The sequence below is a fragment of the Calypte anna genome, chromosome 4A (genome assembly GCF_003957555.1).
Source record: "Calypte anna isolate BGI_N300 chromosome 4A, bCalAnn1_v1.p, whole genome shotgun sequence".
Taxonomy (NCBI): domain Eukaryota; kingdom Metazoa; phylum Chordata; class Aves; order Apodiformes; family Trochilidae; genus Calypte; species Calypte anna.
This window is the reverse complement of record NC_044248.1, coordinates 34,044,746-34,067,962: the sequence shown is the minus strand read 5'-3', so window position 1 is coordinate 34,067,962 and position 23,217 is coordinate 34,044,746. Positions and strand designations below refer to the sequence as shown.

The window sequence follows — 23,217 nt, the reverse complement described above, 5'->3', positions numbered from 1 at the left end:
CCCACCTAATAGTTTAGCAACTTTCCAACCTGCCCCTGTAGTTGGATTCCACTGTGAAGCCTTTTGGGGTTTTGGTACTTTTTAACTCTGTTTTTCTTTAGTGCCTTGAATGTTTGCAATAGTAGGGAAATATTAAAAAAAAATGAACAACAAAAAACCCCATCAAACCAAATAAATAAACAAACAGACCCACAAAACAAGAAAACAAAACCAACTCAACAACAGAAAACTAAAACCAAACCAAACAAAGAAACCCAAAACAAAACCAAACCACCAAAAAAAAAAAAAAAAAAAAAGAAAAGCAAAAAAAAAAAACCCAAACAAAAACAAACAAACAAAAAAAAAAAACCAGAAAAAAATGTTTACTCCTCTGGACTGCTGTGTTTGGCTGTACTTCATTTGTAATGTGGGGACTGATTGACTTGTTTGATCAGAATGCAGGGAAATACTTAGATATAAGGACATACTGGGATCTGTGGTGTAGTGATTTACACATTTCTGCAGAGGGCTGTGCAATTCTACACAGGAGTGTTGTAACACACCTGTCTTATGCCATGAAGTAAGATCCCACTAGCTCTAAGTAAGTGCTCAAATACAACTGAAAACTGGAGTGTCAGGAATACAGTACCTTTCCTGTCTGTGAGGAATGATATGATACTTGCAATAGGCAAACCTACTCCCGTTGTTCACAAATCACAGATCAGACTTTCTCTGTTTCATAACTGTTTTTAAAATGAAGCAAATTACCTGTGTGAGAATCTTCTATATCTAAAATCTGACTTGGTGTGCATGGGCATGCATGGACAGTGCAAATGCATATTCCATATACAAATGTAATGAAAAAATAAATTAGTAGCTCTGTGCCCAATTTGAGTAATACAGAACTAAGCATACAATGTAATTATGCTCTCTTGCATGTATGTGGCCACCTACTTTCGTGGAAGAGGTTTTGTTGGGCTTGAACAGAGGAGGTCAAGTCCAGAACTGACATAGTTATTCATTGTGATAAAAATACCAAAAACACTCCAATATGTTTTATAGCTCTTTTGTGTTTTCAGACTAATAGACCTGTCTGTTATATCTGTTATCATGATTAATGCACAACATTGTTGTAAATCCCCAAAGTTCCTTTCCAGTTCTTGGCTGCATTTGGTATTTGAATTTGAACACCACTTCTAGGAGCCATCAGATAATCTCAGTTCTCTTTGGGAAGACTTGGACAACATTGCTGCAGAGAGGAGAGGCCAATCTCATGGGTTTTTTAGTAGCCTCCCCTGGAATGTCTACAGGCTGCCGCCCTAATATGTGTCAACAGTTTTTAGCCTTTTAGTTCAGAAGTTGTTCTTTTAGTTTATAGATAGTGTCAATTAACTCAACTTTTTTTCTTTTGTTCCTTCTCTGCTTCGTGGTGAAATAACTGATCTCTTTCAATTAGAAAGTCTGTGGTGAAGAGACAACTCAATTTCTTGTCCTAACTTTACTGTAGCTATTCCCCTATTTACTGTTTTAAGGTAAAGTGAGCAGAGGATTTAATCTCTTCTGTCAAAAACTTAGGTACAGAGAAACAGGCTTGACCTGTGCTCAGTTCCAGGATGAAAAGGACCTTGAAACTCTTTCATGTTTCTGTTTTTACTGTTTGTGGAATGGGTCACTATCCTCCACCTTCCTTGGGTTTTAGTTTTCCAGGTGATCTTCTTCATTTCTTTTTATAAAGTTAGTTTTAGACATCTAAGGCAAAGGCACTGGGGGTTAAAATGGCTGATGTGGGCTGGGAAAAGTGTCTTTTGGGTTGACTACTTCCCAAAGCTTTTTGCATTGTTAACATTCACACCCCATCCTATCCATCAGAAGGCAGTGCCCCCTCATCAAAGTGTTCTGTTGTGCATGTACAGGAAAGTTCCTCTTCTGGATGAATTCTAAGGTTTAGTACTGTCTTGTACCACTACAGGCAGTTTTACTGATACAGTAGGAGAGAATAAAGAGGTTTTCATCCAATCTCTCTATAATTAATATTCCACAGAGATAACATTGATTGCCATTTACTATCAAAAGCATATTTAAATATTGTACAGGTAGCAAGAGTAAATTAATATTACTTTGAGTATCTTAGAATCCCCCGTTGTTCACTTTTTGTGTATTTAAGTCTTAAAACTGGGTCTTTCTATAATTACCTGTAGTTTATGTGATCTTGATTTTGATGATTTCTGGTGGGTTTTTTGGTGGGCTACTATTTTTCTCCCACTCACCCCACCCCAAGTCTGAATGCCTGTATTTTTTTCAGGCAAACTTTGATATTTGCAACATATTAAAATGAGGTTGGAGAATTTGTAGTTTTTGTTGTTTAGGTTGCAAACCACTATATTTTTGAAAGCTACGTTAAAGAACACCTGCAAAGACTGAGATAGTGGATGTCTCCCAGTCCCCACTTCATGATATAGAAAAAAGTGTTTATTTTGGTTTTGTTTCTTGCCTTTTTGACACCTTAGATATATAAGGAATGTCAAGCCTGGTCTTTCTTGTTTTTTGTTGGCAGGCATTTTGAGTGACTCTGTAAAATGGGTATGTTTTTGTATGTTTAAAAGGAGTTCTTGGCCAAGTGTCTTGAGTTAAATGATGGAGAGAAGATGCTAAGAAATTGAGTTAAGGTAGCCTGGTAAAAATTGTTCTTTGAATAGAATTATTTTTCTCAGTTATAAGGTTTTTTGTTTTGTTTTGTTTTGTTTGCTGCTCTTTTTCTTTTTACTTCAAAGAGAAATTCTTTTCTATTTTGGGTTTAATTGTAATTTTTATGTTCTCTTTCTTAAGGTGCTCACAGCATCTCTGATTTTTAGGGTGTGAAAAAAAGAATGGGAATAAAGCAAAACAAAGCTGTTATAAGAATCCTTCTCTTCTGCTAGTCCAGAACTTACTTTAGAAACCTGATATAACATAATGTGTGTTGTTTACCACTACAAATCAGTAACATTTTACTGTGTAAGCAAAAAAATAAATGATTCATTTGGAGCCTGGTGCTTTTAAAAAACATCTTGTGGATATTGTTTGTAGATAAAAAGGTGTGTTGTGGGTATATTGCTAAATCATGGCAACCTGTAACTGCTGATGCCCTGATGCAGTGCATCTCTATCCAGGGTAGCTTAACATGCAGACTAAAACTGAAGACCTTATGTGTAAATAGGTTTGTGAATGGAGGTCAAGTGTAATGTTATAGAGAGGAAGCAGAATAGCTTGTGCATAAATCAGTGTAAGCATGCAACTGATACTGGGTGTGAGCTTGCTGGTTGTATGAAGAAATAGTGTAATTGAGAGTGAGCTCTGCTTTTGGACACAGTTACTGTGTTGGAAGATGTGGAAGGAATTCCACATAAACATATGTGCATATTTTCCACTTCTTCTGTATAAACAAATAGTAAGCATGTGAGCAGATCAGTAGCTTCCAGATCATGCAAATAGTATGGATTTTGGTGGAGCTGGGAAGGAAGATCGACAAAATTAATGCAATGATGTTTCCTTTGTATGTAAATAGTGTTCTCAAAGTACTGGCAAAAAATCCCTTAAAATGCTGGATTGAATTTATCTGTAAAATATTTTGTATGCATGAAAAAAAAATCCAAACTCAAGACCTGAAGGTTATCCCTTAGGGGAGTTTAAGAGGAAATGGTGGAAGCAAGTATCCAAAAAAAAAACCAAACCACATAACTTAAGCCTTAGCTGCATTGTGCCAAAGAGATCTGGTAGTCCTGTGCTCAAAGTGCTGAACACAAATAATTTTAAACTATGCCCAAGTGTATATCACAGTTGTTGCAAAATCGAGGATCAATTTTCAGATGACCATCACTTAAGTGGCCATGTCCTGGGCAAACAGCTGGAGAAAAGAGGACCAGGCAGAAAGAGAAGTGCCAGCTCTTCTGGGGCAACTGGAACAGGAGTGTCCTAAACATAGTGATGAGAGCAGTCCTTGATCAGAAATCAGAACAATCAGAAATCAATCACCAGTGGGAATAATGGCGTTGGGTTTTTTCCGCTGAGCTGTGTAGATAAGTTTTTAGGAGAAGAGTGATGTTACTGGTTTTATATTTTTTTTTTTGTGCTTGGGGTGTGTGCAAATTAGAGAAGCTTTACAGTGACGCCATTCAGTCTGTCACAAACTGTCAGTGGACTCTGTTGCCTCTTGTTAAATTTACTGCTTTTCAAGGTGTTTCCTTCCAAAGTCAAGTAAATCTTGATCTTTGATGAAATTTGTTGCTACTGTTTTTTTCTCTTTTCTAGGTAAAGAAATTAAAAGCCTTTGATGGAGATGTATCAAAACTGTCTCAAGCTGATTCCTTCATGTATTTACTAATCCAGGTGCCAAAGTAAGGAGATAGTAGGTTTATTCTGTTCATGATAAATGTTCATTTTCAGCTGTCAGTTCTAAACTTGTTTGTTTGTGTGCTCCAGCTATGCTCTTAGGATTGAAGCCATGGTGTTAGAGAGGGAGTTCTCACCCTCCTGTGCTTCTCTACAGAATGACATGAAAATTATAAGACGGGCAACAAAAGGTAATTAAGCACGTTGGGACATGCATAATACTCTTGTTTTTGTTAGTGTGTTAATTAGTCTGCATTATGAAGACTAGAGCTTGAATTTCAGGTACCTTAGCTATTAAAAGGGAGCTAACTCCCCTCTGACAAATGCCATCAGGGTGTGCCTGGCAAATCTTTGCTTCCAAAATCAAATATCTGGAGACTTTGGACACACTGGCTATGAGTTTGTGACCAAAGCCTACAAGTAGTGCATACGAAACTGACAGAAGCAAAGGCATCCATGGCCAAATTAAGATAAATCATCTTTTGAGTACAGTTGGCTCATTCATGCGTTGCTGTCTCTGATTGAATGTGGCTTTTCACTTCTCTGCTCACCCTTTAGAGATCCACAGAGAAAATCACTGTATAGTTTCCAAATTTCTTTCTGTGCTGTTGCATTTTGAGGTGGTAGTATTGATGGGCTAAACTCTTAATTGTAGAGACTTAAAGTTATTCCTATTCCTTTGTTTTCTGTTCCTCTACATTTCTCTTTTGCTCTCTACATTTCACAAGTTTTGAAGTGCTGCAAGTAGTTATTTGTAAGGTTATCTGGTGTCTTCTACTCTGCAGGAAAATAGTTAATTTCCTGGTTTCTGTTAAACATTAGTGCTGACCTTTTCAAACACCTTGAGTGTCTATTTGTCCTGCTCATCAATATGCAATTCCTATTTCACGGTGCCAGATTTTATGACAGACCATTGGTTAGACTGCTTCTAGTGGTATAAAAAAGCACAGTAGTAAAAATATTCAAGTTGCAATACCAGTATTGAGGATAGTCATTTGTAGTGAAAGGAAAGGGAGGAAAGCTGGGTGTGTTTTTCCCACCAGTGGGGATTGACTTCTCGACTCAGAAAAAATTGCCTTAGCTTGGGCTGAGGTTGGAGTTTTGCCTTTTATTGGGCTGTCTTTCAAATCATCGTTCTTTGTGTTTTGAGCAGCAGACATACGTGAGGGAATATGTGATGTATAAAAGCAGCTGCACCCTCCTGTCCTTTGTGTCCCTCACCCAGGCCATCTGTGAGCTGATTAATTCATTCCCTTCAGAGGAGACGCTTTGGTCTCCAGCTTCTGCATTGGGCCAGTCATGCAAATCAGACTGACTGAGCTGCCCTGTTTTCAGTCCCCTTGTCATGTGCACCTCTCCGTTTGGTCTTCTCACTTCAGGGTCTGCTGACAGCCCGAAGTTGTTTAGAAATTACATCTGCTTTTCTATTCCTATCTCCTGTGTTTTTCCCCTTGTGATTATGCCGAGAAAATATTTACTTAAATTCTCACACTGCTAATCACTAAGGGTAGGATGGACTAAATAGCCTGATGGATTCTCATCCATCCTGCAAATGGATGCATCCCATAGTGACACTGAGCAGGCTCTTAATAGGCTAAAGCTTTAGAAGCTGCATTCTCCTCTTGGCCTTATGAAGCACCTTCTCTTTTGTATTCTCTCCTCTTTATTCCTTCCTCACCTATAGCCTCTTAGATCAAAGGTTGTTTAATTAGTTCGGTGTTTTTAGGCTGCTAATGCTGAACCCCAAAGATAGAAGGGCTGTCTGCTTCCAAAATGATAGTGTATTGAGCTGGGCAGTTAAATGTGGGGTAAATTATAGAATGTAAACTTGGCAGCAAAATAGTTTTTAAAAGTATTTACACTGCAATCAAAAGGATCCCACCTTTTATTATGTTCATCAGTGTAAAATATAGTCCTTCACATTAAAAACAGCTCATGTTATTTTTCTTGCCACATGGACACTTGCATAATGCTGATTTATTAACTCTTTGCAGTTCTGAATTTCTGTATCGTGTTTCTAAGGCAATCCCTCTGGTGACTTTCAAGCACATGTATTGTTTTGTGTTTAAAAGTAGCTGGGTGAAAAGGTGTATGAATTCAGGTAGAGCACTGTTGTGCCTTTTGCAAAAAATGGAAATATGTACCAAACAGGATTCTGCTATGGAAAAGCTTTAAAAGGCAGTTTTATTCCATTTGATTCTTTGCATAACACTGAATGTAACTTTGTGCTAAATCATCTTTGTGACTGAGGTAAAATAAATGCTGCTCTGAGCTGGTGATCATGCAGAAATAAAATGGTGATTCATAGTGACAGTGGAATAGGCACAGAAAATTTAAACATTGCCTGCTATGTTTTCAGGCCTGATGGCTAAGAATTCCCCCCCCCCAAAAAAATTGTTTACAAGACCAGTGCCAACAGAAGGCAAATGGGTCCTGCAGGATGCAGAACACTTGCTTCATGCTAGAATTAGTAGGTTGTGAGGATTCTTAACCACTTTGCACATTGCAGGAGTAGGCCCCAAATGCTTTGGTAGCTGCTGTGGATTGCCTTGGCAATACTGCACTTGTTTAGCTGAAGTCTGAACATGTACTTGGGGTTTGTCAGCTGTGCTCATGAATTTGAATTTTATAATGCAATAGCATCTTTTTTCCCAGGACCTTTTCAGTTTGTTGTAGTTCCCTGTTAGAATAAAAATTTTCACCTTTAGAGCTTGAGGAGAAGAGCTTGGTTACTGACTGTGTATATTTCTAAGCAAACAATTGTTAGACAGCAATTTTCTTGTTCCTTACAGAGCTAATGACTTGCGAAGAGCTGCATTCCATATTGCACTTGGTCCTTCAGGCTGGGAATATTATGAATGCGGTATGTGACACCCAAAGTGGAGCTGGCTGGTTGACCAAACTTCCTTGTTAGTGTTGCTGTCCACTGGTGCCATGCCTCAGCTGTTTGCTCCTTTCTTTTTAGGGAGGTTATGCTGGCAACGCTGTTGGATTTAAGCTGTCGTCACTGCTCAAGCTGGCGGACACAAAAGCAAACAAACCTGGGATGAGTCTGCTGCATTTTGTTGCTCTGGTATAAAAAAATTACTTTGTTGGTATAAGCAACTGCTACAAATGTAAAGCCATAAATGATAGACAACAGAAGGGCATTGTGTGCCTCTGAAAAAGCAGCTTTTTTACAGCTTTGATCCTAATCTTCACCCTACTTCTCCTGCCATAAAATTTACCACTTTACCTACGTCTTGTCATCCTATCCAGAAATCCACAGAAAACTTAGGGGTTTTATGCAAAAGCCTGCCTTCATCTAATTTCCTCATTGCAGCTTTTCTCTTATTGTCCTAAATTCTTGCACTGTGGAAGTGACTTCTTTTGATAAACATTCTTTCAATCTTCCTGTTGAATCTTTCGAGCAGATTTTTATCAGAGCTTTTTTTCCCTCCCTTGGTGACTGACTAGTAGTTTTAAAGCTGCTTCAGACTTTTTTTCATGGGGTTTTTCCTTCCTTTAAATCTTCTTGATTTTAAAAGGGAGATAATTTAAATGCTTCTCTATGTGACTTTGGTTATCTGTGTACAAACTGGCTTAACAGATTTCCAGTCAGCTAACAATAGGGTATTAATTGGTGTTTGTGCAGGAAACATCATATCTGCTTTAACAAAGGGCATCAGTAAATTGTTCTTCCCCTGACATCCCCTGTTAATACACGTGGCTTGTGTTCACTGGTAGAAGCAGCTATTGTTGTACTGTGCAAAATGGAAGCTGTTGTTTAAAGTTTCCAGTTCTGATCCCTGCCTTTTGTTCAGGGGTGTCCTCTACTCACTTGTGTTAGGATTGAACGGGAAGAAAAACAGTGCAGGAGAAACCTTTAAGTGCCCTCCCAGAGGTTTTAGAACTGCTGGACTTAAGGGCTTTGGCATGGTGGTGGAATGTTAATGGATTGTATGTGTTTTGGGTTTTGTTCTGTTTGTTTTAGGAAGCCCAAAAGAAAGATGCTGCTCTACTCAGCTTCTCAGAAAAGATTAGGAATGTTCATGATGCTGCCAGGTAAGTCAAAAGAAAACCAAGAACTTATGGTTAGACTGTGACCTGGAATTTTCCTATTTGTGAAGTAATGAAGTTATTTAGCGAAGTGTTGGCACAAAACCTGAGATCTTTACAAATGTATAATAGAGCTTTGAGGGTTTCATTTCCATTTGCTAGTAGAAGTATGCCTGAAATGTGCCTTCAGGTATGAGGTTTTTTTATGACATGATCTCCATAGGATTTCGATAGTTTTGTCTCTGTCAAGTGCATGTATGTTGCTTTTAAGGGACTGAACTAAAAACATGTTACTGTTCTCTTTAAATCAATTTTCATCTGTCTCTGAGCAGGCTACAGTACTTTTGCAAATCTGGTAGCAGGTACTAGTACTGGCCCTGGCATCTGTTGGATGCTTTCTGGTGTTTTGGTTGCTTATCCATTTCTGTATTGAATGGAAACTCTGAAGGGCTTGGGGCTCTGTGATGTTTTCATCTTAAAGGTCCCTAGATGCATAATTTTAAACTGAGATTGATTTGAACCTTGGTAACTGTACTTGCTTTTGTGAGACTGTGTCATCTAAAACCCAAAACTGGAATTGAGTAGTGCTGGAGTTCTGTACACAGTTCTGCTACTTCCTTACTCTTGAGCTTTGGGCAAATCTATTTACATTCTTTCCCACCTGTAAAATGGATCCAATCTCTAAAATCTGATGCAAAGTTAAATAATGTCTGCAGAGGACTCTGAAATCTTCTGAGGGAAGGAGTGGCCATGGAGTTAATCAGAAAATTTTTGAGGGACCACCTGTGTGGCTCTCTGCCATCCAACCCACACACCTTTTTGGACGTCTGCCATGTGGCCTGCTGAGGAATGTAACTTCCCTTAGCATCCAAGCCCCCTGGCAAACAGCAGGGGAACAGGCAGAATCCCAAATCTGGTGGTATTTTTTCTAACCACTTTGATCTCATTTGTTAATGTTGAAAATCTTCTGTTGCAGCTCATGCTGAAATCTATTCAGGGAATGCACTCTGTACAGGAAAATGAAACAAAATGAAGTACATGTCTCACCACTGGGCACAAGAAGATCTTTATTAGAGACAACTGTCATGTACAAGTTGCTCATAAATCTTCTCAATTAGAGCATGTTAAAACAACTTGCTTGTTAAAACAATGTTTTTATTGGTTTTTTTTACTTGTAGACCATTCTATTCCTCTGCGGGAAAAATATAGCCTGTATCTCCTACTGCTTTTCTTATTTGCAAAAAACACCCATGATCTGCCCAAAACAGGGAACTAACCTTTATAGATGAAGTAAACAGAAGAACAACCAGCACACGTTCTATTCATTTGTGTGCTCACTGACAAACTTAGCCATGCTGTCACCATCCTCTGCCATATGCACTTCAGTCCATCGTCCACAAATTTGTCAGCTCTACTGTTTTCACTGCTGGTGAAATGAACTTAATTGGGAGCATGTTAATTGTTATCATTTTGGAAACTGCAGTGGTTTTATTCCTAGGCAAAGCTCAATTCTCTTGTGAAGGAAACACCATAGTTTTAGAAGCATTAACCCTCAAAGTGACCGAGAGATTTGTGTGGGAGCTACTGTTGTATGGAATGTGGGTATCTCAGGATAAAGCTTAGATAACATCAGATCAGAGCCAGTTTCCAAGTTATTTCTCCACGGGAGCAGCTCTGCTGCTGGTGTGTAGTAGAAGGATAAAATATTGTAACTGCTGAGTAGGTTGCATTGCTGAGACTTCTCAGGAGAACATAACCTGCATGTTCATTATGCCAAATGCTACTGCCAAAATGGGGAGTCCTGGCTGACAGTCTCTTATAACCCTCATTTTTATGCCAGCTACTGCACTCAAACCATCATGTAATCAGCTGTACCAAATGATCCACCCAAAAGCAGATTGGTTTTTTCCCTTTCCTAGGTTCAGTACACTGGGTCTGGCCCTCCAGAAAATAAATGGTAGCACAGGCACTAGGGAGAGAAAAGGAACTCCTGGTCAGAGGCAGGGCAGCATTACCCTTTCTCATGGTAAGGTTGGGTAGGACTGGCTGGAGTTAATTGTGAAACCACACCCCATGGGAATCTTTTCAGGTTGCAAATAAGAAATGTGCTTATCTCTCTCCTAAATTTCAGAGTCTATTCTGTAAAGCTTTTCTGAACAGGCAGGTCTTGTTTGATAGCCGGGTTGCATCTCATGTTAAACACCTGTTTTTGAAGCCTGTTGTGGCTAACCTGTGGGCAACTCCTTGCCCCTTGCTAAACCTTTTCTGTATATGCTTTTTTTAGGTTATCCATTGATAATATAGAAGCAGAGCTCCACTCACTGTCATTGAAGGCAAGATCTGTTAGAGACAGCATTCGGCGAGACCCAAAACTCTTTCAGCAGATGGAAAGCTTTCTCCAGGTTTGTAGGATGTCCATGGTCACCTCAATTCAAGAGCATTCCTCATCTCTGTGTAATTTGTGTGGACATGTTAATGAACAGGAGCATTGTTTTGATATGTCTGCCCTATCAGTTTTGCAGAGGTGTTCAAACTACATGCTCTTTGTCAAGTGAGACTGTTGGAAGGACTGTGTTTTTACAGGGAGGGATACTGAGTGTACATTGCCTGAGGCTTGTTAGGCAGGCGTGTTCAGTGGCTGTGAAATGACTGATGAAGATGAGTAGTTAAAATATAAGACAATTTGAACTGATCTTTGGTTTTGTACTTCACAGCTGCCCCAAATATAGTATCTGTGTGTTGTTATACTGGAGCATGTCAGTTTCAGCTGAGGCTGTGCTGTGCATCCAAATCATGATTGTTGGGTGGCTGAACAGATATTGTTAGAAGCTAGAAGGCTAAAGGACTGTTTTCTGTACTAATTTACCCTTAGGTACACAGTGTGTTATTCTGAGCCATACCATTACTTCTGGGTGGGTACTTTTCTTTTTTAGTTCTGCAGTGACTTTATAGACATGAATGTGCATAGCACTTAACTTTGAAAGAGAGTTCTTGGTATTTTCTGAGTACATGGTGATACCCAGAGATACGTGATTTCTACTTTGATTAAATGATTTTTCTGTTTCATGTTTTAGATAACCATTAAAAGCAAGAAAGCAGGTGTTGATCTGGAACTTAACCTGCCCTGATTTTCAACTTGCAAAGCTAGTTAATAGCCCCTGCAGTTTTTCAGATGAGAAGTTGATGAAGAAAGGGGTGGGTTAAGATGGAAATACCTGTCCTCATTCACTCTGAATTAATTGGCTTTTATCCATTGCACCCAGACTCTTTAATGTTGTGTCCTAACATGTTTGGGATTTTTTTTTTTTAATAGCTGGTTTTATGTAACACTACAACCTTGTTTAGGCCACATTCCAAAAGAAATGTTGGGGGGAAAAATAATTTTACAAATGCATACCTTACATAAACACTTCCGGTTTTTGTTTCTAAATTGCAGATGATAACCAAGCTGATTTAAAAGTCAGCTTTCATTATCTCATCTTCATGAATGTATTACAGAAATATGTGGGAGGTACTAGTTTTCTATGTATGCTTTTACCAATTGCCCCATTTATCTTCAGCTTTTTTGGGAGAGAATGGCTGGTGAGGTGGAGGAGGAGACAGAGGGGCAACTGCTGCAAGTGTTCTGAGCAGCTCTGCTGCTCAAAGTCTTAACTACAGCCTTATTTTTTCCTCATGAGAAATCCACTAATCTATTCCTGCCATGCTTATAAATCTGCCCTTAGGATTCAAAGTGCTACTTTATGGCAACCTTTTCTACATGTCTTAACATTATGTATTTGCAGTTGTTCCTTACCTTTCCAGTGTGAAAACCTTTTTTATCGTGATCTAAGGTCAACTTAGGAAGGAACTGATTCTGTGATGTATGTCCAGGAATTTATTTTTGGGGAAAAGTAAGGAGGAGGAATGAATCCACTTATGCTTAGTTGAAAGTGGCAGGGAAAAATGGGAAAAAAGAAAAAGGCATGGAGCTTTCAAGGAGCTCCAAAGTCATCTGTCACTGTCCTGGGCTCAGTAACAGCTCTGAGGTTGGAACATGAATTTCCTAAGTTCCTAATATATACGTGACCTGTTGTGACTTAATTTTTCTGCCTGCTTCATGCCATATATGCTTTTTGCTACAGTTTGCTGTAAGACATCTAAAGGAGCTTGAACACCAGAAACAGGAATTACAAAAGGAGGGAAATGCTCTCATTGACTTTTTCTGTGAAGACAAAGAAACTATGAAGCTGGATGAGTGTTTCCAGATATTTAGAGACTTCTGCGTAAGATTCAACAAGGCTGTTAAGGTAAAAGCACTGAATGAGATTCTCACTTATTTGAAATAGATGTTGGCTCACATGATTCGTGCAGTACATCAGACTGCCCTCTTATAGGGAAATGGTATTTTTGTCCATCCCTGTGTGCATTCCCACTGCTCTCCATCTTCTGCTGCAGGCTGATTAGACCGTGGAGGTGATAGATCATGAGGGTACTGGTCTCCTTGGCCTCCTTGTAAGTGTGCTCCTTCCTTCTCTTTTGGTGAGGAGGTTGGTGATTACTGAGCTGAGCAGTGAAACACATTGTGCACAGTTCCTCATTGTTCAGGCCCAGAACTGGAAATGAGAGATCACTGGAAAGACCTTGGGATATCTTAACACGTTACAAGGCCATGCCAGCCTGTCCCCACTGCCCTCCTTTAAATGACCAGACACACTTTGCCAAGTAAAGTAAGGACTGTGTCAGCTCCTTTGTTCTTTCAAATGCGTTTCTGTGGGTGAAAACTTAAGAAATTAAACAGGCCTATAGTACAGAGATACCTCATTCCCATTCCCAGTGTGACTGTTCATTTGCTAAGAACCCTGAATTGGTCCCAAATAATTCCAGTAGTACACTGACGTGGAAGAATGATGTCAACATTGGTTACAATTTTTGATTCAGCAAAGTCTCCCTATTGCTACAGATATTCCTTAGGCCTTTATAAATAGCAGGAACTAGATGGATCCATACATTTTTCTACCTTACTCAGTCTACATTTCACAGCACTTTGTGTAGGAGCTTCAGTTCAGAAAATAGAACACTCTTGATTTACAGCAAGCTGACAGGATGTTCAGCTAACATGCCTGTTGTACCATTAGTTTCCCTAATCTTTATCCCCCAAGATAGTTATGCATGTGTGTGAACAAATAATGTAAACAAATGTGTAAAACCAGATGGTGGTAACTGTTGCAGATGGTTTAGTGAGTGGTGGGTTCATGCATACATGTTCAGTTATTCAGGACTAGGGATGTGATCCACAGTCACACATTACAAGTGGCTGTTGGATACCTATTACTTCAAGATCCAGTGGGGATCTTCCTTCCTCTCTCTGCAGCAAGTAGTTACACTTCAAAAATGACAGATTAATCTCTTCTTTGCAAATATTGAGGAGATTTGCTTACCTGATATTTTGTGAAGAGTAACTTCTGTCCCTAAAAAATCAATAGAACAATTCAGAATAAAGATTGCAGTTCTGACAAATTAATGTGATGTGTGGATAGCACAACCAGTAGTCTAAAATGATGGCTCATACCACAATGGACATGTGCACATATTTCAAATGTTTTAACATTTTTTTGCAATGTTTTAACATGTCTATGTGTGTTTAAAGTAGATTTTTTTAATTTGAATAAAATCTCCTGAAATGTGTTTTTGTTGAGGTTAAAATGTTCTGTGTCTAATATGGAATATAATAATAGTATCTACAACTATTTTTAACCATTTCCTCTCTTCAGTGGGATATTTAAAGTTGAGCTTTAGCATTTGGCAAGAATTCATCCTGTAATTCCATACCTGGGAAAGAAGCTCCCTGCCACAGACATTTTCCCTGAAATGCAAGTTTTTTTCTTTTTTGCTTTCTTAGCTGTTCAGGTTTCTGAGGTCTTTAATGCATCTTATCTTTCAGACTCCAGTGTGTTCTCAAATCCCCTTTAAGCAGTGTAAATTAATCCATTCATTGAAGAGAGCTTCAGCATTAGGCTTTTGTTTACTGAAAGCTTTCAAGTGACTTTTTCTAGTTGTGCAGCTCTTCTGTTGTCACAGTAATAGAAAGATCAAATTAGACAGTGCTTCAGACAAATTTGGGTGAGTTTTTTTTAAATGGTGTGTCATTGCTCAGAACAGATTTAACAACACGCTGGAAGATTATGTAATTTTTGAATCCTCTGTCAAGAGCAGCCTCCTTCTTCTTTCTTTTGCTACAGCTGTTCTGGTTCTATAGAACCAGGTTTTCCATTTAAAAAATTAACCTGAAAATTAACCGCAGCCCAGCTGCCAAAATCTCCAGCCTGTCCTGGGCAACTTCTGTTCAGTAGTTGCCAGATTTTGAAGCCAAGATACAAAACTGGGATGAGGGATTGATTCATGGTCCTTGAGTGGTGTCAGTTGATGTCTAGGTGGTAATTGTGAGGCATTGTGTGTACTTTTCTCTTTGCTTTCCCATGCAATTAAGTAATGCCTTTTCACAAAATTTTGGATGGGTAATGTTTGAGTCAGAGGTAAGTAGCAGCCCATAGAAACAGCACTTGCTAAGGAACAATTGCTACTGCAGTATGGGAGGATGGAAGGAACACATTGGCTGTGTGCTTGTCAGACAAGTTTGTCTTAAAATGTGAATGCAATGATCAGATTTACTTACCTGATAAAAGTGCTGACTTTAAATTTCATGGGGACTTGAAGCTCTCTGTCTTATAGCAGGAACATTTGGGCTGGACCTGACATCTACTTGGGTTTGATAGGCCACTGTAGTTTCTGCAGGGACTTGCACATTTTTTTGTTATGCTGACCAGACTCTGGTGAGCTGCCAGCATTAGTTTTGCAGGGAACTGCTCTCAGTAGGATTAGTGATTGCATGGTGTGGTATCACATGGTGATTTTGTATATGTGTTGGGGTTGGAAGAGGGTGGTAGTAGTAGGAGCTAACTTCCATGGGAAGAAGTAAAAGTAAATATAAAGGAGTGTGGCTAGTTCTCATGCACAGGACACTGTCCTCTGAGACACGTATTTATACTTTTCCTTATCAGGAAAATGGGGAACGAGAGATACAGGAACTTCAAAGTCTGCAAAGGCGAAAGGAGCTGGAGGAGAAGCGTCGATCTTGGGCAGCTGGAGAGCTTGGGAGCTTTGGACGGAGCAGCAGTGAGAATGATGTGGAAATGTTGGCCAAAAAAGGACTTGAAGAATTTCTTCCCTTCTTGCAGCAGAGACCGCAAAGCCCTTCGTACAGAAACACCAATTCCAGGCGCTCTCGGCTTTCTTTGGGAATAACTGCAGACAGGGAGTTGCAGAGTTTCCTGGAAATCTCAAAGGATGAGGATCCAAACAAGTTTAACAGTCTTCCCCGTGCAAACACCCGACAAGCAAGACCAAATGTAGCCTGGACTGAATCCAAAGAAACAGGAGATCCCAACTTAAATACCTTGTACTTACACCAACAGTCTGAAACCAAAGTGAAGAGTGGTGGCCTGCTACAGGTGCCTGCAGCTCAGCCCAGTCACTTCAGTGGCTCAACTGGTCCCAGTGCCCGCTACTCACAGAGCAGCACTGACTCCAACATGCACACTTTGAATGTGTCCTGTGAGGACTCCACAGATATAAATGCTCTGGCCCTTGCAATTGAGGAGCGTGAGCTTGTTAAGGGACTACGTAAGTTTGATATCCATGGAACAAAGCCTGCAGAAGATGCACCTTTGATATATTTAGAGGATGCTGGTGGAACAGACGTGGAAACTCTTGATGATCTAAGCTTTCATTCCCTCAGCACTGCTGATGATGACCTGCCTCCATCTTGCAGGAGTTCCAGACAGGCCCATGACAATAAAGCCAAGACAGTGGATTGCAAGAGTGAAGCTTCAGAGCCCAGCAGCAGCAGTGCCATGTCTATGGATACAAATGTTTCAGGAAGTAGGGAAGATGGGCCAGTGTTCTACATGTCAGATACGACGACTGATTGTTCTTTGACATTGGACTCTGAAGAGGGAAATGATTTTAAATCAGCAGGCAATGAAATAAGAAGTGAGGCTGACAAAGAACGCTCTTCTGGGAATGATGCTCAATACAGGGCTAGAGCATTCTTCTCAAACGTGAATTCTGCTTCTGCCAAGGATCTATCTCTTCAGACTTCCGCAAATGATAAGGATGATGCCAATAGCAAGCATGAAGCATCATTTCCTAAAGAAAAGCCCATAAAAAGTAAAGACCCAGCAGGGCCAAAGAAAAATTCCCTAAAAGATAGATCTCCAAGCTCCTCAAAACCCAGTGGCACTCGCCCTAGCCACACAGCTCCTTCCAGAACTGTCAGGACTTTGAATGCCTCCGAGAATGAAAGTATGAGGAAAGTGGTGCCTATTTCTCGGTCCAACAGAGCACCGAGCAGTGTGAAAAAGCCAGAACCCAAGCCAGCTCCTCGTGAAGCTGCTCCAGTGGAAAGTCGGCTGTCTCGTCGCAGCTCTGTCCGAGGCACCACAGACACACTGCCGAGAAGTCCTTACAGGCACAGCATGTCAGTAGAAGAACCAAAGTTACAAAGGGGTACTTTCACCTCAAGCAGTGCTCATTTTGAGAGAGACAGAGTCGCTCTCAAGAAGCCAAGCTCGAAACCTGTTAGGAGTAACGTCAAATCAAAGACGGATGACATTAAAATTTGCCGCTCCAGTGGGAAGCCCCAGGCCCCTACAGATGACACCAAGGTTGCCACAGTCATTGTTCCCAAAACACCATCCTCTGTCCCAAACTTTGCGAGGAATACAGTGGCTTCTTCCTCAAAGCGTGCAAAAGTGGATCTATCCAGCTCATCCAAACCTCCACCCATCACAAGGTCTGTGTCCCAGAGGCTGCCTAAAGTGAAGCCAGCAGTGACCTCTGATGACCCGAGTCCAAAGGAGAGCAGCGTGAGTACCTTAAAGAGAGCAAGTAGTGCTAGAGTGATTGGAAGAAGCATCCTGCAGGGAGAAGCTGTCAGCACTAAAGTAGAGCCTGCACCAAGGGAGCAGGGAGCAGCAGAAAGAGCCTCCCTCAAACTAAAAGATGCAAACCGGACGGCAATTGGTAAGATACTGAAGCCCTTATTGAAGTAAGGGAGCGGGGTTTTTTTGAATCTTGGAATGTGAACACTTGTTCAGGCACTGGGTGTCTGTGTCATGAAATTCCTTAAAACAGTAACATTGCTGACAGGCAGCATCTTGTGCTTACTGAAGTACAGCACACTGTTAGAAAAGGGCAAGAAGTAGTTGTGTTCTGGTCTAAATCCTTTTTTATGAATTTGAATGTATTTGAAGCTACTGTGATGGAATGCGAGCGTCACAGCCAATCTGCCTATTTGTGATGCAGAAGGCCACCAAAAGCCCAATAGTTTTAAGAAGTTAAACTGCAAGATGAAATGCTTTGTGACAGAAAACGTGGATAAAGGCCAGTTTTTGTGTAAATAATGTTCCTCCATAGACTCAAGCCTTTGTGATGGTTGGTTCCTTATTAAACGTCAAAGCAAATCCCGTGGATCAGGACTGAAAATGGACCAAAGTGACTGTGCTTTCTGTCGCTTTCAGTTCTTTGGATTCAGGAACTTTTTTTTGCCTGTTGCGAAGTCCATTGCTGGCGATTGGACAGACTGGGAACTGCTAACCAAAAAAATAGTAAACCAAGACATTTGCTGTTTGTGGCTGTCTTTAACCTCACTGAAGAATTTATAGCATGTTTTATGAATGTGTATGTGTGTCTGGAGAAGGCTTTCTGCTGGGCAGGAGGCTTATTCTCCAAGAATGTGGCAGCATTGTCTTGCATGCACAAGTAGATACGGCCAGTGCTGCATCGAGTAGCGTGGCTGGAGGCTGCACCTGTTGGAAGAGCCATCAGTAGCCACTGGGAGGATGACTACTCCTGACTTGTTTTGGTCACAAGCAAACTTGCCAGCTTTTGGTCATAAAGAAGTGCCATATATTTATGATACATATCAAGGATGTTTGCAGTTCGGCTCTTGAAGTCTGCGATGTAGTGCTGAGCACTTTCTTACCATTCCACTTTTCCACTGGTTTATCTGCTACCAAATTACTTGAATGTTGCAATGGCTCTCATTGAGCTAGTAGTTTCCCTTCCTCCTCCTCCTTCTCCTCCCACCCTCCTTGTCAACATAAATATTTAGCATGAAACACAGAGCTTACGCATGACAATGTTTTTGTAGACTTCCTTGGTTGCTTCAAATGTGGTTTTTACTGTTTAAAGACTCTAAAGGATGAATTTAACTAGTATTTGATAAGCTTTTTACAGAAGAAAAACACCTCTTTTTTTCCTGCAGATACAAATTTTAACTACTGTCAGATTAAGGTACAGAGAATGAGGGAAAACTCGTTCAGCGTGCTGTGCATCTTCCCAAGAGAAACATACGTAGGTGGGGAAACTGATCGCTCTTGTCCTAAACATCTTATTTAAAGAGTTGCCTTTTTATTCACTTATGAACGAAGCATAATTTAAGTATAAACTAAAAAAAAAAAAAGTGAAAGGAAAATCTCTTTGGACAGGTGGCATTGGCTTACTGGTGGTAGATCTGTTTGTCTGCTCTATCCTGCAGTGCTGGGAGAGTGTAATTCCATGAGAATGAGCCATTTAATTGCTCACATGCTTCTCATGGGCTTGTATCAGGGACACCTAGCTGTGTGTTTTGAATTTGGCAAAGGAGCCTTCAGCTCTTCCCACATATCAGCAAATCTTTATGCAGACATCATACCCAAACACCATGAAGTATTGCACAGGGCCTCTTGTTTGAGTCTGTCCCATAGGGAGAACCTATAGCCCGCTTTTCGGCAAGGGCAAATTTTTGCTTGAAAATCTATAAGCTTTTTGGATACTGCCTTCCTTGTGGGTTAGATACAAAAGCATCTCCCTTCTTATTTGTATCTGTGTGTATGTGTGCACATCTGCAAGAGCAGATAATTGACTTTTTTTTCTTCTCTTTTTTTTTTTTTTAAACCAAAAAATTTTTATTAGCAGCAAGCTTGAAAAATAATTTAAATGTGTTTGGAATATGTAAATAAATTTCTATATATCTGTGTAAAAGAAAACTGAATGTATTTAATGGAACATTTATACATTTCGGAGTAACTTGGTAGTTTAATAAAGTTCCCATTTACTGGGTATGACGTTTGTACTTTCTCCTTCCTATTATACATTTGGCTTTGATCCTGGAGATCTCAAGCAACTGGAGTCTGGATGTAGGTGACTGTTGGAGAGCCCCAAAAGGGAGGACTTGACAGCAGAAATCCTGCCATTTAAGATGCTAGGTTTGTTTTTGTACTAAGCCATGCACTTCAGTTTCTGAATATTTCTGAGGCAGGACTTTCTGCAGAGGTTTGGGTATAATGTGGAAGGCATTTAGATAGTAAATGCAGCACTTTGTGTATACGCACTTTGTGGCCAAGACAAATGTTCATGGCACTGACAAGTCTGGATCTGTCGCTGTCTTCATGCCTTTTAGCTTAGCACACTTTATTGAGAAATCCTGGTTTACAGCTCCCAGGACTTTGGAAATAAAGAATAGTCTGTTTTGCAGAAGCAGGTGGTGACTTTTATACTGCAGTTCTGACTTTTTCCATTTCGTCCCATTCTTCCATCATTTTTCCTTCTTTACTGCATACGATAGAGCATCTACTCAGCAGAAAAAAAGCAAAAGCCAGCCAGCCTCCTTGTCCTCAGGGAGCGTTTCCTTCCCTCTGCTATGGAAATGGTTTTTGGACTGGAATTGCTGCTATTTGAAAACTTGTTTAGCCCCTGACTTTTCTCGTTTGGTGAGTGTCTCTCTCCTGGTGCGGAGTGTCAAACACCTGCTGTCTGCAGTGCTGAGTGATGGCTGCTGGTGGAACATACGTGGGAAAGCCCTTCACCATCAAAAGGTGTGTCTCAAAAAAAAGTTTATGTTTTTTTAAACTTCATCTTTATTTCAAAAGGGTTCATAATCACCAATTCATTATTTAAACTACCAGCTGTCAGAGACAGCGATGCCCTGTAGGTTTAATTTCCCAAGTCATGCAATTTTCCCAAATGCTAACAGGCTGTGGGGCCAGCCCAGTTGCAGTCAGTTTTCAAGAAAGAATTGAGACCTTTTCTCCAGCTTCGTTCTGCCAAGTGGCAGAGCACATGCTTCTGCCTGTGACCAGGGGCTGAGGTGGCAGTGAAGTGGGGGAGACCAGGGACCATGAGGGGATGTGGAGCTGTGGAGCTAGTGCAGATTGAGAGATAGGGGAAAGAGCTGTGGGAGTAAGAGGTGCTGATTCATACTTAGAAGAATTTAATATTCACATCTCATGTGGGAACTGCATACAAATGAGGGGCTCAGTGCATCCCTCATTACAACAGCTCATTAAATTATCAAGAAAGACAGAAAGAGTTCCCATCACACCTCCCACAGTGTACAAGCCCGGACGATGTCATTCAAAATAACCTATGGCTATCTTTCTAATCTGAGGGTATGTCTGTGTGGACAGATGCAGACAGACACACTGTTGGCTCCAACCTAATCAGACCCGAGCCAGCTCCAGGCTGGATGCTCGCAGTGCTGACCCCAACCTCCTACCCTGGGGCTCCCTCATTGCGCTCCTTCAGCCCATCTGTGCCAGCGGGGCTGCTGCAGCAGAGCCAGAGCTGCCTCTCCCCGGGAAACCCCTGCCCTTCCAAAGCCTTTGCTGCTGCACGGGAGAACCTCATCCCTGCAAGAGAGGCCCAGCTGAACACTTCAGATTTGGCAGCTCAGTGCTTTCCATTAACTTGATCCATGCTGTTTACATCCTCCTGCCTCCACGGCCAGAGATAACTGTCTTGGGAACAGCTCCCTGCAGGTATTGTTAACAGCTGCTGAAAACAAAGGAGTTTGTTTTAGCCACGTCACTATCTAAATAGCCAGAGATACATTGCTTTTTTATTACTCCTAAGCCAAAAAATCTGTCGTGTTCTGCTGGCTGAAAAATGCATTCTGGAAGTGGTGCATTAAAGCTGATGGCTGAGCAAATATCCCTGCAACTGGAAAAGTGACACTGAGGCAAGGGACAACAAGTGAAGGCTCTTGTTTCATGAAATCATGTTTCTTTTCCCAACATGTGATCACCACCGCCAGTTATCAACTACTTGCACTTAGAGAAAATTGTTTCCACCCAGCAGTTGTTCCTTGCCATGTTCCTGTGTCTTTTCAGGCTGCAGGCTGGGTGTGCACTGCCCTTCAATCTTCATCAACCTCCAGCTGCTGATGCCCTTTCTTTTAGCACTGAATGCCTGGGGAGCACGGAGGGAACATCAGCACACTGACTTCAGTGGTGGTATTTAGGGTGAGGTTTGTGGTGGCGAAGCAAATGCTTGGCAGGGGTGGCCTTGTCTGCATGGAGGGGAGAGAGAGTTACAAGAGTTTCTGAGACTGCTCACCCCATCTGAAGCAGAGGCTCTGGACAGGCTCCCTTTGAGCAGACTTGTCTGTCCTGCTTTTGATCAGGTCTGAACAATAGCTCCTTTTTTATCCTATTCCATCCTTATTTATTGAAAAAGAAGAGAAGAAAAAAAACCAGACAACTTTGATGCCTACTCTTGGGTCAAATGGAGAAAAGATGAATGCTACCTACTTTTTTTTTTAAACAATAGAACTTTGATTGATTAATAGAGCAGTTCACTTCCAGTAACTCCCTACTGCACTGAGACACCAGATAATTTCCACGTCTGCAGTGATCCAGCTGCAGAATAGGCATAAAAGCAAAAGCTCATTTAGCTCCAGAGTGCATCCCAGTGACTGCTTCCTCTTGACTCTGAAATGTATATCCTAGCAACTGAATACAATGTTCTTTTAGGTTATAAAAAGGAGCTTGCTAGAAGATACTTGATTCCATTTCTAACTAATGATTTGCAATGAATTTTGTTTCCCATTAATCTTGGTCGTAATCACAAGTGAAAAAGGTGCCCTCAGCAGAGTGGTAAAGCAGGGCTGGTGGGTGAAAACCCACCACCCACTGATACATCCTTTCCCTGGCCCTTACTTCTCATGGCCCTTTCCTGTAGGGTTAGGGAAAGAAATTAATTGACTATGTGCACTTCTGTTTGTTTTGTCAAGGGGGTAAGGTGTTGAATCTTTCCAGTGGACAAGCACAAGGTTGAGGAAGAAAGTGAATTAATTTCTAAGGTGGGTACATGGCAATAGGTGTTACAAATTACTGAAGCCCAGGAACTGATGTGCTGACTGTGGAAGTTAGGGAAATGTACAAAAGGGAAAATTTGATGACAATGAATGGATAGGCACAACTGGAGACAAGTTTTCGAAATCCATATGAGCCCTTTCCTCTCTATCATCAGCATTCTCACTCTTCCCTGAGTATCTGCTCTTTCTCACCAGTCCAGGTTTAAACCATAGTTTTTAGGAGCAATGAGGGCTCTCCTGTCTCTGGCTCCACTGAATCACTGCAGAAAGAATTTGACTGAGAACTGCTGGAGTTGCTTCAGTTTTGGGGCTGAAAAGATGACATGTTGCTGGCTTTGTGTTTTAGTTTCTGCTGTTGCTCACGCAGCATTTTTAACTGATTCAGACGTATTCCCTATGCAAATCTTTAATCTCTTTTTTTAGGATGAAAAATGAGTGTAAATGTAGTTTTGATTCTCCACACCCTTTTACAGCTGTATTTGCCCCTTTACGTCCCAGGACTGCTTCCTCCCGCCCCTATTTCCTCTACCGAGTTTTTCCACCCTCCTCTATTAAATTTTCCAACCTCAGCTAATAACTCATTACTCTTCTTTATCTTCTATTCACATGGCAGGCTTTCTGTACTCTTCCACTCGTTTCATCCTTATTTCCCTCCA

At 40.8% G+C, this 23,217-nt stretch overlaps 1 protein-coding gene across 1 annotated transcript in view; it reads left to right on the top strand.

Annotated features, from left to right (window-relative positions):
* Positions 1-17,477, top strand: part of FHDC1 (FH2 domain containing 1) — a 29,456-nt gene extending 11,979 nt beyond the window's left edge. The window contains exons 4-11 of the mRNA XM_008493789.2: positions 4,267-4,352; positions 4,438-4,538; positions 7,140-7,210; positions 7,313-7,420; positions 8,321-8,391; positions 10,670-10,787; positions 12,510-12,674; positions 15,426-17,477. Coding sequence (XP_008492011.2) covers positions 4,267-4,352; positions 4,438-4,538; positions 7,140-7,210; positions 7,313-7,420; positions 8,321-8,391; positions 10,670-10,787; positions 12,510-12,674; positions 15,426-17,477 — 2,772 coding nt within the window. The remainder of the gene's footprint in view (positions 1-4,266; positions 4,353-4,437; positions 4,539-7,139; positions 7,211-7,312; positions 7,421-8,320; positions 8,392-10,669; positions 10,788-12,509; positions 12,675-15,425) is intronic.
* Positions 17,478-23,217: the final 5,740 nt, after the last annotated feature.